At 39.2% G+C, this 15603-nt stretch overlaps 1 protein-coding gene across 1 annotated transcript in view; it reads right to left on the bottom strand.

Annotated features, from left to right (window-relative positions):
• The window catches only part of VCAN (versican), a 116753-nt gene that overhangs the window by 60955 nt on the left and 40195 nt on the right, over positions 1-15603 (bottom strand). The window contains exon 6 of the mRNA XM_040580720.1: positions 9788-10081. Coding sequence (XP_040436654.1) covers positions 9788-10081 — 294 coding nt within the window. The remainder of the gene's footprint in view (positions 1-9787; positions 10082-15603) is intronic.

Below are 15603 nucleotides of genomic sequence, written 5' to 3'. Positions count from 1 at the left end.
ACAGCTAGGGAGTAAAGGTTGCACACAAGTTAACACTGTCCTGAGTGGTAGTTGTTAAATTTCTATCAAAGAATACACCAATTCACCTTAACATCTCTTCCTTATAGCAAAATGGAAAGGATGCAGCATAGTCTGATATTGTTCCTTCCAACCATGGGATGAGTTTCCTTAATGCAGATTGAATCTGTTTTGTAGCCAACATCAGATACTCATTCAGATCTTAATTACCAGATTTTAAGTGACTCAAGATCACTGTTTGAAAGAATATGAAAATCTAATACCCTCTAGCAAAGTTAGACAAAAAATGAGGGCATGAGAATAGAGTCTAATATGTGGAGGAAAAAAAGGAAACTTTATCTCATCACTGCTGGGAAAACTTACTCACAACCATTTATGTAGCTTCCCATTTTCCAAGAAATGTCTGGAAGTCCCAAAAGTTCACATTTTTATGCCTGAGACGCAGTTATTTATTGTTCATGGCTCATTATCTCCTAATTACTTGATAAATTAGGTACATATTTATGAAGTAAGCCTGAAAAAACACCACACGTATTTGATTCACTTACGTTAATAAGTGACTCAATAAATATTACATTCATATACTGGTATAAGAAAAGAACGTATTTTTTAAGAGTTTATCAATAAACAGCCAGATTTTCTCCTGTGGAAACTGACATGTGGTTACTAGTGTGCAAAGAACAGTTCTGGTTAAAATCAACTACAGGGCCTCTAAAACTGCTTTGTCACAAACACAAGATTTTTCATCTAGATCATTCAGGTTTGCAAACTTATTTGACTGGATCAAATGCAAACTTATTTGACTGGATCAAAAAAAATGCTTCTTCAAGGAGAAATCTGTCAATGTTTTTTTTTTTTCCTGGGGAAACAAACAAACAAACAAACAAACCAAAAAAAAAAAAAAAAAAAAAAAGAAAAACCAACCAAAGAGAAGGTTGCTTCTTTAATAGACTGAACATCAGTTTGAACTGTCGTCCACTCCACCCAGATGTTTTGCATTACTGTACTCTTTGCATCATGCATGCAATATGCTATCTCCTTTGTCCTTCTGATTCAAGACATGAGGCAGATTTTCCTAATAAAATTCATGAACTTATTAGCAGCAAGAAAGCAAATTATCTCACCAACAGCTGCTCATATCAAAGACTATCTTGACATTTTTTAATCTATCCCTTTTATACTGAACAACCTGCATGAAGTTGATTTTGGATGGAGTATATGACTTTAAAGAGATACTGTATTTTTTTCTCTCTCTATTTATTTTATGCTTTCACTGTGCAGCATTTCCCTTCCCCCCGCCCCCCCGCCTTCTCTCTCACCACTGTTTAAATAAGGATTCAGAATAATGGAGGAATATTAAAACGATATATTTTCAAGGAAATCACACTACACAACTTTAGACATGGTTTAACTTTGTGATGACCAAATAAAGATTTTAATATCTTCTGTGATATTTAATAATAATTTCAGGATATCTGGGTATGCTTTGTGGAGGAGAAAATTATTATTTTAAGATTATATATATTAAATATATAATAATTTTTATATATGCATTTTCAGTATAACCAGTTCCAGAAAATTTTTAACCATGTGTCTAATTTGAACCATTTGAGCAGTTTCTCTGCACTCGGAAATATGGTTTGTGTGTTTACATTTAAGTATGTACTTTAGAACCTGGAACAACACAGACCCTACAGATAGAAAAAGAAATCGGTTTGAGTCACTGCCAACTGCCAAAACAAGAAAAAAATATTTTAAGTTAGAACAAAACTTGGAAATAGTGAATTATTTCTGTGAATAACAGCCAAAATAAATTATTTTAAAATATAAGTAATGTTGAGACAGTCAAGATTAATGGTTTGACATCTTCCAGCACGTTTAGAGCATGATGCCTATGCAGAGAAGTTGCTTTACTCAATTTTTATGTACTTTTGTATGTTAATTTGCTTGCTGCTCTGTTAAGTTTGTTCTGTCTGTCTTTTCCGTGCTACCAACTGTGGCAGAGGACAGTCTGGAATGTTCCTCTGACTCTGAGAGTTATGCCAGCTGGAGTTTAAATTACTTCCAAACTGGACAAGTCTAAGAGTGAGAACAGACTAAAAAAAATAAAAATTTGTGCTCTGGGTTACAAACTGAGCCAGAAACCTCTCCGTATGACACTGACTCAGTACCTGTTCATTCACTCGTTTCAGGAAGCAGAAAGGTGGATAGGGGATGTGGAGTTTTGTTCATTACTTATGAGACATGTGGTAGCATAAGGATGATTCAAAATCTGATACTGCAGCTATAAGAGTTTCTCTATAACTCCTACCGTATACTCCAACTAACCCAGTGTTTTGACATCAAAACATGAGCCAAGTGTAATGAAAAATAATTTTTAAAATCTAAATGCAGCATTTATTCCCACTTACAAAATATGTACAAGATTAGAGAAAATTAATGGGATTCTTGTAAAAAGAAATTTAAAAACTATTAGTCTATCTTATTTGTAAGATAAAACTTAAAAACATAACAAAAGGTCATGCATCCTCTTCACACCATTGCCCAAGGTTCTTTTCTTCCAGCTAAAAAACCAGCAAAGGCAACAGCTCTATCAGCTCTATGAACACAAACACTCTTAAGTAAAACCACTTGCTATTTCCTAACTTCGGAAGCCAGACAGTTAGAGGGGGAAAGATACTTTATTTCCTGGTTACCCCACATATAAACATAGTATTGTGAAAAAATTATAACCTGTCAATCTATGCACAAAAGAACAATAACAAAAAGCATTTATCTTTCCACATGATTTATACTAAAACTGCCAAAGAGGACAAAAAATCAGCGAGTCTCTTTAGTCAGCACTTCCTAATGAAATCTGTATCCCAGCACCAAATAAAAACAGTAATCTTTCATTTCTGACCACAAAGAAACAATATAAGAACAAGGATAACCAAGACTGTCACTCAGATTAGGAACTAACAGCAAAATTGTTGCTGCTTTGCTCTCATCATCTAATGGGAAAGCAGACAGATTACCTGCATGTCCCATTACTGGTACCCAGTTCCCACAGCAGTGAGCAAAGGTGATAAAGAGCAAAACCAATTTATCTGTCCTGGACACCTAAAGGGATAGATCTTTTGCTTCTTCACCTTTTTGCTCCTAATCCTGTCCTTGTTACCTGACCCTTACAGTGATCTGAGGGAATGAAAGGCAAATTACTTCAACTGTGTTGTCTTTTCTTTCCTCTTTCCCTCTGTTCACAACGTTTGCACTTAGCGACTATTCTTAAGGAACACAGATTTGAATCACTCAGATTAATGCAAGTTCACCTGCCCTGGCAAAGAAGCCTCTCCCCCTGAAGCTCTACCTCCTGAGGCTCCAAGCAGTTGCTCCACACATATCACTTAGATTAATAAATCAGGTTCTCTCTGTTATGCAGCATTTAAAAAGACAAGCTGCACCCAACCACCACCACCTCCTCCTTCTCAGGGTGAGGTACTAGTGAGGTCTATGGCACAGGATTGTCTGAAACAGATCGAGATCTTGCCATTTTCAGCATGGTCTGACTGACTTCTCAAAAACTCCTTCACCATATGACTGAAGCAGACCCGGGTAAGAAACGTGTTGCTGTTAGTGTGCACGGCCTCTGTGATGTTTGCCTGTTGCTATAAACCCAGCAGAGAGCTTCAGGGATTTATTCCTCCTATACCTGGTCCAAGATATTACTGGAGATCTCCACAGCTATGTAAGCCTTGCTAAACTGCATATCTGAAAGAAGTACAGAGATCTACCTGCTTAGCAAAATAATAAAAGTTAAAGAATTGTTATATGGTGGTGGCTGCTTTGGTAAGGCAGCTCAAGCCCTTTGCGTAGCTTCACCTTCACCGAGGAGAAAGGAAGCATAAGCAGGACCAACAGCCCTGTATACATTGTGGTCAGTGCCGTGACCTTGAGATGTTTGCCTGCCCAAGGCATTTTATCTGTGTTGATACTGGACTGCGAAATGGTGGAGGGCACTAGCTTTATCATGTTCGGCAGACTATTGTGTTCCGTCTAAGATAAGCTTTTTTTTGTTCTTTTTTTTTTTTTCAGATTGACGATTTTGTTCCCTGGGGGTCACCACGCCCTATGCCTTCAGTATTCTGTGGTCATTCCCAAACTGATCAAAAATCCACAGATCTCCCATAGTAAAGTTCCTGACCTCAGCCTGGAAATAATTCCCTCATCCAGGAAATAGCTGGAACATGTAGCTACCCGACAGTTGCTGTGGAGAAGGACAGCACTGCCTAGTTATTCAAAGTTTTCCAATGTAAGTCACATGCAGCAAAAGGGAAGACAAGATTTCTTCTGCCAGCTTTTGAATTCTGCCTAAAAATCTTATCCAGTCTGCTGGTGGACAAGTGGAGTGCAGCTGACATTTTCTGAGCCTTAGCCTGCAATCACAGTGGCTCATGCTATGGAATCACACAAAGAAGAGACTTTCTTCTCTTTCCCTGCCCTGAAGTTCTCCATAGATGAGCACTGCTTGCAATTCACCTTGCATTACCAAACACTTCTGTCCTAGCGGAACACTCTTACTTGAACTGACAAAAACCAGAGGGTTTTGGTTGGAGAGGTCTTGGGCTAGGCAGTGGAGAAGTTTGCAGAGAGACAATTATTGTCCACTGTCATCATACAAAGGTCTGCCCTGCTACATACTATGAAGGCTGCTGCTTTCTACGTTTCTTCTATAAAAGTGCGCTCCAATTTTGAGCTTTAGACAGATGAAGCATTGAATAAAGAGTCCCTCAGTCAGCAGCAGTGGTTGACTTGGGTACATTCTTGATGTGGCTGTATTGAAACAATTAAAACAACAGGGACCCCATTCATGACAACAGTTTTGTCTCAGAATTGGAAATTTCCAATCTCCAGCTAAAATGAAATCATAATGCCAAACCAAAGTGGCATAACCAAAGAGAAATAACAAAGGTGCATGAAACAAAGTCAAAATGAAAGAGCAAATCTGAAATAAAACGGTCAAATCCAGAGCAAAATTGTCAACACATGTTTTGAGTCAAGCAAAACATGTTTTGCTGAAAGATTTGCCAAAATCAACACAGATCTATGAACGAATTCAGGTTTAATAAATCAGTGTTTTTCAGCAAAAAGCAGATTTATGTTTAAAAAATTCAACCACCTCTGTGTATGAAGTTCACCAAGTTCAGTTTTGCTGCAGGTATGTAAGACAGATCCTGTATACTAGTGAGTTTGACTAGTGAGTTTCTGGAGTGCGGTTACACCAACTGCAGATGCTGTGGTTTAAATGCCCCATCCAAAGCCATGATTCCCACAGACTTCAGCAAATTAGATCTGGCAAGACCGGGGGGCTGTAGGATGGAATTAAATAAATACCCTACAGCCCTTTGCAACAACTAACTGTTAAATAGGTACCCATTAAAAACGATATTTTTTTTCCGGATTGGGTATTTTCCGGATACAATGTTTTATTCCTTAGAAATAGATGTAAATGTTCAGCATCAGTTGTTCTGCCCTTTTTTTTTCTTTTTTTTTTTTAAATTGCAAATATGTTAATCTAAGTCCTATATGTTAACACTTGAAAAACTTTTTCCTCTGATGATGGTCTTCAAGGAGCTTCAAGCACTTAATCATGTGTCTAACGTGAAACTTCCATAAGCTCCATCATATACATAATTAGGTACCTTTCAGAAAAAAAAACACAACTAAAAAGTCTGGCGAAAGCCTTGGAGGGATGAGATGAAACACATGGATAATGTTTCAGAAATTCAGAGCCATGTGGTTTCTGTAGAGTGAAAACCACTTGTGATCAAAGTGAAGAAGGTTTTTTATCTTTTTTTTTTTTTAACAAGATTTTTAGATTCTAAATCATGTATTATTAGTCTGGGCCACTTTTATTTTCACAAAGTCAACGAACTTTGTACAATGTAATTTTGTAACCAAAACACTGCTGAAGTTAAAATCCTGAACTTAACTGTACTGTTAGATGTTGTCCAGGTTGGCTCTTTTATTGAAACTAGTGCATATAATTTTCAGGTTGAATTTACTGCTTTGGTTACTGTTTTTCATGCATTTTAATGAATAAGATTCCTTTTAAAAGTAAGTAAAATACAGACTGAGCTTCCTTTTAACTGCAATTTAAAATTAATATTTTGAGATTTTCCACCAAAGAAACTTTAAAGAAACACTAAAAAATCACAGGATAAGAGTGAAGACTCTAAGCAGGGCTGAAGAAAGAGATATCCTCTTTGTCTTTGAAATGACTAAAACAGATGCCTGTTTTGCCACAAATCTATTGCTTCAGACATCAGACTCATCCTTTCTGTGGCTCGGAGGCATTTGTTTTGGTGGCTTTACTCAGGGAGTATAGTATTACTCAGCATAAGTAGAAGTGGCAGATGCGGGTCCTTCATCACTGCCATTTCACTTCAGACTAAATGTGCAACATGTGGCCGTTACCCTCAGAGCTGAGTCAACGGGAACTTCCCTAGCATTCACACAGGAGGCAGAGGGAACTTTATGGGGATGCTGTAAAAAACCTGAGATCATTCCATGAACTTCTGTGCTGCAGACCTTCGACGCTGGTTCTACCTGGATAGCTGGCTTGTGTTCTCACAGACACTCTGTATTTTCCCTGTAGCTGACCAAGATCTCATGAACACATGTAACAACATCCCTTTTTTTCTTCTTTTTCAGCAGCAGGCATGTTTTGCTGCTGTGACTGGGTATTTGGGTGAGGAGGGAAACATAGCAATGTAATGTGAGACACATAATGAGCACAGTAAGAGCTATAAGCACTGGACTGGAGTTACATGGAAGGAGTTAAGGTCTTGGGGAGGAAAGTTTTTTGTCTGGCGTGGTGGGAATTGCTGCGTAAAAGCTTCATATTGGGCTAAAAGTTGTCAGAGCTTGGGGCTAGCGGACTTCATGTGATAGACTACTGCACTGAAATTTTGAAGTAGACATAATGGGAAGCTCTGGAAGAAACTTCCAGGCAAAAGATTATTTGAAACAAGGACTTAAATTCAAGCCTCCTGTTATGCTGTAGAGACATTTTTTTTCTTTCTCTCCAGGAGAGAGTGACTCACTCTACAGCCAGTGCTTCAGGCAGCTGCTTGAGATGTGAAAGACCAAGATGTTAGGCAGCGAGTCTCATTACTCACCACTTGCATAAATCTTTTAGCAAAAGCAATAAAGAATTACAGCTGGTTCCTCTGAGATCCCAAGCACCTTCTGAGAGAGGGAGAGAGCTTTCAGTAACTTCTGAAATACGTGGTAAACAGGTACCCTGAAAGAGGGTACACGGTTCAGCATTACACTCCTTCATTTCCCTACACAAAATCAGATGTATCTGGCAAAACCTGAGTCATCTAGCTAGCAGCATTTAACTACTTCTGATGTAATGTTGATTGCAATTAAAATTGCTAGAGAGCAGCCCCACTGTCTACCAAAAGGTGTTTGTTCTGTTTAGTCTTCTTTTTTCCTTGCAGAAGCGTTGATAGTCAGACTGTCTACCTCCTGGGTTGCAAACATGAAATAACTATTCTCCATGTATCAAGGGCAAGAATTTGCAGAAAAAGCAGTTATACAATAGGCAACAACCCAATACTTATCAAGGATGTTTTTAGAATGAATGGTACGTCACTAGGATTTGTCAACCAAAACTTCCAGAAAGAACATTGAAAAGGCACATGTTGTTCGAAAGGGGTGAAATTCACACAAACAAACAGAAAGCTGGAATTTCTTCTGACTGAAGGCAAGATCACAGGCAAAATTCCCAGCCCCCTTCCTTTGGTCTTTTAGGGGGACTAATGAATTTCATCCCCATTAAAGTCAATTTTACCCACGACACCTAAACCCAATCATAAAACAATTTAGGTGAGGAAAAGAAGGAGTGATATGAAAAAACTCTGCTCTACAGATTAGAGCACACACTCCTGAACTTAACTAGTCCTTATTCCTGTATGCAGATCCCTTGAAGTCCATTAGGACTACTTCCATGTGCAAAGTTTTGGAACTTCTTACCCACAAGCAGTAAAGGAAAAAAAATATCCTGTTCTAAAATATGGTGAAGAAGAGTGTCTGAGAACAGCTAGACTGTAATATTACACCAGATGTTGGTATTTGTTCTCAAGCAGTAAGGTTTGCTCATAAATAAGTCTTCGATGCCTGAGTTGGAAAGATCTGCAGCTGCAGTTAGTTCATCATCCACAAAAATGGGGACAGTACAGGCTGAACATTTCAAACAGTTCTGACTTACAGCCACAGGACTACATTCAAACCCCCTAGATATTCATAGTTAAAGGCCAAGTACTGAACTTTTAACTCAACGCAAGTAGCCTTTACACATTCATGTCAATGGTACTACCTGCAACCACAGGAACTTCCTTGAAAAGAGAGGCCTGCAGGAAAACCATTGAGCGGTCCAACCTACTTTGCTGCTAAGAAGGCTGCACATCTCAGGGAAGCAGGATATTCAGCTGGGAAGAAGTACTCATCGCTTAGAGGTGACGCACCTTCCAACAGTATCAGTGTCCTCTTGCACCAAGAATGCTCCTGCACTGGAGGGAATCTTAAAGGACAGAAGTAAGGTGATGGGATCCTCTCTTAACATACACAGATAGCTGTCTGTGGTATTTGAAAGGGCTACACAGAAAGTGATATGTTGCACATCATGAGACACATGGATGGGTTTTTGGAGGTGTAGGGAAAGGGTAAGTAGTCATCACTAATGACAGAGAGAAATGTTGGAAGGATGTTCTGGAGGTGGCCAGGCAGATGAGGCCAGGACTTCCATGGTGTTGGTCTACGAAGCACTGCCAGTTCCAGGAAGGAGTGGGAGACAGGCAGGGATCTGGAACTGATGCACAAGTGAGATGATATAGGGAAGAGAAACCCATGTCCACTGGAAGCTGGCGAACCTTTTGGGACAAAAGGAACTTATGCCAGGATAGGCTGCACTGTAGTAATAGCAGAGGCAGGCTGTTGGCACTGAAGATGGAAGAGATCACAGAGGAATATTTAACTCCAAAGCCAGAGGAAAGCCGACAGGTGGGGAGGAGATCTGGTTTAGATTAACGTACTCTACCAAGTAATGTGGCAAATGCTTTATGGGCCTCTGAAAATACCAGGAGGGAAACAAGGAGCAGTAAGAAAGGCAATTTAGACCATCCACAGTACTAGCCGACTGGCACACGAAATACTGAGTAAGTGAAAGGAGAATTTACAATTGCTTCAGAAGCCTAAAAAATATGATGGGACAAAATGCCCAGAATCCAGAGATAGACCCCAAATTACTTGTGTCTCAGAGACCTGAAAAAGGCCAAGCTTGCATCCAGTCAGTATACAGCCTCTCACTGCCATCACTGGAGGCAGAATACCAAGTTAAATGACAAGTCATTCACCTGGATCAGTAGGACATTTCTTCTGTTCATATGTTCATTGATGTGACACAAAGATAACAGGGTGCGCTCAGGCACCAAAATTTGTAGCATCCACAGATTCATGGTGACTGTAGGTACACTGTGTGTAAAAGCACTACTCAGTCTGAAATCTTACCTTGAAGCTTTGCCTATCTTTATCTGCCAGTGTTACTTTAAGACACTTGTTCTAGTTTGGCTTTTCTCTCTTTTTTGTAAAGCCATAGTGATCAACTATTTTGTAAAAAATCATGCACGCCACAAGAACTGAAACAAAAACACATATTAAAGAACACATTTTTCAGGTTTAACTTCATAAGTGTGCTGAAAATAATAACTAAAAAAAAGCTTACGTTCATAGCAGTAGGCATCAAACTTGCTATCTGGGTAAGGAAAGCCTGTTTGGTTCTCATAGCGATACAGGGTTCTCACCCCAAGTAAACCTCCACCACACTGGGGCCTTGCCACTGAGGCTGGGTAACGAACACTGCCATCCGCCAGCCAGCCGTAGTCACACTGGTCAAAGCCATTCCTCCAGGCAACATACAGGTTCCCAACAGAAGCAAGAACACCATCTCTTTTCCGACACAGCTCTTTGGCTTCCTCAAAGGTGAGCTTCTCGGGGACTGAGACATGAACCACTTCATCTAGAGGAAGAAAACAAAGATTACAAAGACTGAGTATCACATTCCACCAAGTCATCTTAGTTCCCTTCTTCCAGTCAGTGTCGTACAAAGTTGGGGATATCTTCCAAAATTTGTTTGAATACTTTTTTTGCATAAAAATAATCAGATAGTTGGAAAACCAAACATCCCAGATCTGAATATGAAAATGAACCTACCACAAAGCATGAGCATTTATATGCAAACTTTATGCCATGATGTACACTGTGGTTGGAGATTGAGTTCCTCCCTTGAAGTCTTGAAGCTTCTCTGTGACCTCTGTTGGGACTAGACTTTCCAACTAAACTGCGCTAATTAAATCCAGTGCAACATAATTTACTTTCTCAGTAAAACAAATCTTTTACATCTGCAAGCCTCTTACCTCACCTTTTTAGTTATCACTAGAATCTCACTTGAGACACACAAAAAAAGCAAATGTTCTTTGCTGCTCCACAGCAGCTTCTAATGTCATATTTCCATCAGTCTTCATCTTGTCCCACAGGGAAACAAAGGTGAGGGAATGCACTAGACTTGTTGCATGCACAAGGCCCCTTTCATGTGAAAAAGCTGAATTAGTCTAGAATGCTGGTAGTATAGTTTAGCTTCCACAGAATAAAAATTTGTAAATAATAGCCATCCAGTTGGAAACTAAATCAAAACAAATAGCCCATATAATATTTTACTTCCAACTTAAAGCACTATTATGCAGTTGGCTTGGTTGCCTCATCCACCCAAACACTATAAACAAAATCGGGGATCTAATGTTCCTGTCCTGGGAACGAAACAGTAAACTGACTCCTTTCTAGTTTTAACTCAGACTTCAGATGGAACTGGTGAGATCTAAAATCAACATGTTCACCTGTAGAAAACAGTGTGAATTCAAAATATTTATTACAAGATAGAAATTTCTCTTCCTCAACTACAGTAGCCCAGAACACAACAGTCATTGTTGCAGAAAAGCACTGCCTATTCATATTGGACATGCAATCTGTCTCACCTCTGCAGTTGTCTCAAGGCAACCTAGCAAAAGGCAGACAGAAACTACATCACCCCAAGCAGTTTCATTCACATCAATATTACGCTTGTTTCAGTCTTGAAAGGAATGCAAGTGTGAAAGGAGGCAATGTGCCAATTTTCTTTTTCCTCCTAGGTGGAAACTCTGATTTGTTATTACAGCTGTAATATCAATTCCGTAGTGTAAATTTCTTTATACATGTCGAAGGGAGTTTCTAACTTAGAAATAGAGACAGAGCATGTCTATTGGAGAGGGACGGATGAGGAAAGCAAAGAATCACTCATCCTCAGAAGTAACAGAATGCTTCATTTAGCTCTTCAGACCACACAGATAATGCCCTTTTTTTTTATTAAACACTTCTGCAGAAGACAGTTTTATCTGCATCAAGGGTCAGGTCTGGTATCACAGCCAATACAGAATGACGGACGCAGTTATCCCACCATACTGTCCCAACACAGTCTCATGAAACAATGCAGCAAGGAAAGACCACTGCAGACCATCCTCCTTCGTGCTCATTTATCCTCTCACACAATAGCCATGATGTATATGAAAAAACAGCACTTCAAATGATTGCAATGAAATAGCAGATATTCATCTGGTTAGCCAAGAAAATGAGACGAGTAAGAAAAACAATGTGTTTAAATGCTTTCTAGAAACAAATATGATGGATCAAAACTTAAATAATGTTAAGCAATCCCACAACATTCCTCCTGGGAGAAACTTACTGAAGACACAGGAAAATGCGTAAACAGTGCAAAATTACTAGCAAAGCAATTTTTCCATCAACTGATCTGGACACTGCCTCCAAATGGAGCTTGTGCATAACATCATTAAAATTAGGGTTATTTATTCCTCTGAGCTGTCATCTGCACTCTGCTGAATGAAAGAAACTTAGTGAAGTGTTATGTCTTCCTATAAAATTTCTAAATGCAGGGCTCAGTCAGTACTTGTGTAAGAGGTCCCTTTACAGAGAACTTACTTATCCAAGTTGCACTAGAGCATTTCTGTATGGAAATCTGCCCTAAATTTGCCTTGGATTATGCCTATATATGCAATATTGATAATACTGCACATATAAAATGAGTGGTGTAACTTTCTTTGTATTGAATCTATTCTACTGACCCTACATCTATTTATTTGGTTCATCTCTTAAAGTCAGCTGCTGTCATACAGATACCAGTTTTGCCAAAGGATGTTTCAACAGGTAAACTAAGTAGTAAAAACCGCTATGTATTTAAAGAAAAAATGCATCCTAACCAGAACAGTCCAATAAGTGAAGTCCAGTCACATTCTTTGTCACCTACTTGGTATATTAATCTGTGACAATAAATTCACAAAGAAGGCAAAAATGTGCCAGAGCAATCAGGAAAATGCCCTTATTGTCATTCCATCATACCACGTAAATACTAACTTACTTCAGGAATGCAGTGATAATATAAAGGGTACAGAGATGTTAAAACATGGCACCTTGCAACTGCTGTAGTTAAAGAGTGTTTTCATATGATTCCAGAATTCTTATTTTTAAAAAATCTAGTGAAGTACAAAAAACAGATTCCAAATAGCAGTCATTTATATATGACTCCACAATTTGTCTGTCCAATTTGAAAATAAATGAAAGTTCTGTATGATTGAGCGTGCACTTAATGTGCATAATAATTTTTGGAACAAAATGTGAAAAGACAAAGCAGGAGTTTAATAAAGGCCTTGCTTGCTATATAAATCCAGAACACTTAGAAGTTGTCCTGCAACCTTCCAAAACCACCTTACAAAAATTTTTTTTCTAAAAAGAGAGAGAGAGAGAGAAAAGTTTTCCGTTGAGTGCTTGGGAAAAAAACAGTGCTCAGAACACTTCTTCAGCTCAATGCCATCAGTTTGATTTACAGCAGATAACCTAAATTATGTGATGAGAAAGTTTAAGTAATCTTTCCAGCACTTCTTACCTGGAGTGGGCTGTGGGCATGCATGTATACCTCATCCAGAGCAGACTTAGCACTTCAGGGATATGGTGACTCATACAGCACAGAGACAACTAATCGGGACCTACTATTTGCATACAGTAAGTGCAAGCGCTTGGAACATGCAGGGATGACATTCTGTTACCCGTGTCACCTCTCTGACGTGATTACTGCTGAGGCACTTGCTCACCACCAGTCTCCTTGGTCAGAAAAAGTTGGCTACCACATTACTGATATTTTGGGTGCATGTTCTGGAAGCACTATCTAATAATCCCCTACTTTTTTATCCTCACAGCAATGTGGAAATTCAGTTTACCAGTAAGTGAAAGAGCAATGGTCCTACTTAACTGTCAGCGTGACTTCTTTCCTCATAGTGAGAACTTGGGTTAGAAACTACTTTTTTCCCCACTCAGCCTACACATAAGCAATAGAGCAGGAAACACAGAAGAAAGCATGTGAAGAAAGGTGCTGATTGCTGAAGGGAGAAAAGCAAGAAGCTATAGGAACTTTCCCTGGCACTGCCAATCACTTGGGGAAAAATTGTACAGTAGAACTTAGGTTCTGCTGAGCTGTTTCATGGACTTGACCTCAAAACTGACACAGGCTTTCAAAAGGCCATGGAAAAAGGACTTTTTCTCCAATCCTCACTTCTAGCATGTCAGTCAATGTACCTGAAACATCCTGACTCCTTCAAAGTACCAAAGAGAAAAGGATTTGACCCTTGCACAGAAACTTCCTCTAAAAATTAAAAAAAATTAACAGTGAAGCTCATAAAATGTATTTAATTGATGCAGTCTCTAAAAGTAACTGCTAGTCTTGGAAGCACAACAGGTTCCATATGTAGCATAAGGATTCATCCTGTCACGCTCGTAGAATGTCTTTATTGTGATGTCTGAAAGCACCTAAATTCTCCAGCCAAAACACTGGAAACCAGGAAATTAAGAGACAAAACTGGTCAATAAACAAATGACATAGCCACCGACACCAAAGCAGGGCAGATTCAATTTTGTGTCTGTTAAAAGTCATGTATGATGTTTTTATAGCTGGAGTACACTACAAGTAACTTAGCAATACTATATGCAGGCAAACCCCAGGGCTTAGACCAGCAGATGAAGAGAAACTAGTTCTATAGTACCAGGGGGTGAAATGGAGACCATGACAGTGTTTAGACTGCAGACAATAATATAACGTATATTATTGCTGGCTTCTGTTTAAAACCAAGCTTTAGGTTGACCATCCAGCCTCAGCAGTCAGACCACTCAAAGAATCCCCAGGACTTTCCTGTTACATGTGTTTGTTTTGCTAGGTTAAAACAGACAGTTGATATAAGTCATGGTTTCCCCCCCCTCCTCTATTTCAAATATATCAAGCCAGATAAAGAAGCCAGGTTTTTCTCTTGAAGACAAAAGCTGATTCACTGCAACCCCCAAGGAAAAAACTTAAGATCTACAGACTTATCAGCTGGTTTTATAGCAAGCTTCATTCCTTTGAAGGTTAATTCACTTGTTTTCTCTCATCGGGAGATGTCTCACTGACCCGGGCATGTTTTTAGATGTGAATTTCATGAATCATACGTCTTCAAAGCAAGCACAGAAAAAAAGGCAGTCTAGAACCGTAGCCGGGGGTCAATACACAACATGTATTGACTAGGGTAGAAGTTATGAATCTGGATGTAAGCCCTCCAGCACAGACCTCACCAGTTATTTCTTTTTCCATAGATGAAATGACAATTAAGGGATTGGTGGGCTGCTACTTCCTGGAGGAGATCTCAGAGCCTGACTACATGACACTCTCCTCCCGGAGCACAGCATCGTCTCCTCAACCTCACTTACCATCACCCACCATGCCAGAAACAACAAAATGATCTTCAAGTCACTTTCACCTACCAGATGAAGGCATCGCATGCAAGTCCATGACAAAAGTTTTACAGATGTCTGAAGGATTCTCCCGAACTGCAGAGAAGCTTAAGAGGTAACCTGTCTCGTACTGAATGCTTTCGACACATCTGGTAACACACCAGCTGCTGTTGATGGTGGCTGGTCAGCCACCTATGAAATGTCCTCATTATTATCCAGTCCGCATGAGGGAATGACAAATACGAAGGAGACACTTATAATTATTTGATTGGAGTTTTTTTAGTCTTTCCCCCCATTTTTCTCTCACAGAGCAACAGGAGCTTTCATTATTACTATCACATCTAGAATTTGGTGCTCACTAGATTTACTTTGTGGCTGGGCACTCAGATTACACAACTTCCACTACCTTCAGTGTCAACTAAAGAAAGACCTAAGAACATCCAAAGGGATATTAAATACAAAAAAAAAAACCCTAATCATTCCCATAGCTGGAAATGCTTAACTCTTAACAATTTTAAACAAAAACAAGACAAAAAAGTTCCAGTACCTTTCCATCTTAGCTTCTTGGTGGTGTTCTTGTTTAAGGAAAGAAACATTATGACCCACAAAGAATTTGCCAGCTCCTTTTTTGACCATTATGGGTCTGTGGTGAACAGACCAGATCTCTTCATTAGCTGTTTC

This window comes from Falco naumanni, chromosome Z (assembly GCF_017639655.2).
Source record: "Falco naumanni isolate bFalNau1 chromosome Z, bFalNau1.pat, whole genome shotgun sequence".
Lineage (NCBI taxonomy): Eukaryota > Metazoa > Chordata > Aves > Falconiformes > Falconidae > Falco > Falco naumanni.
This window is presented reverse-complemented; position numbering and strand designations above follow the sequence as displayed.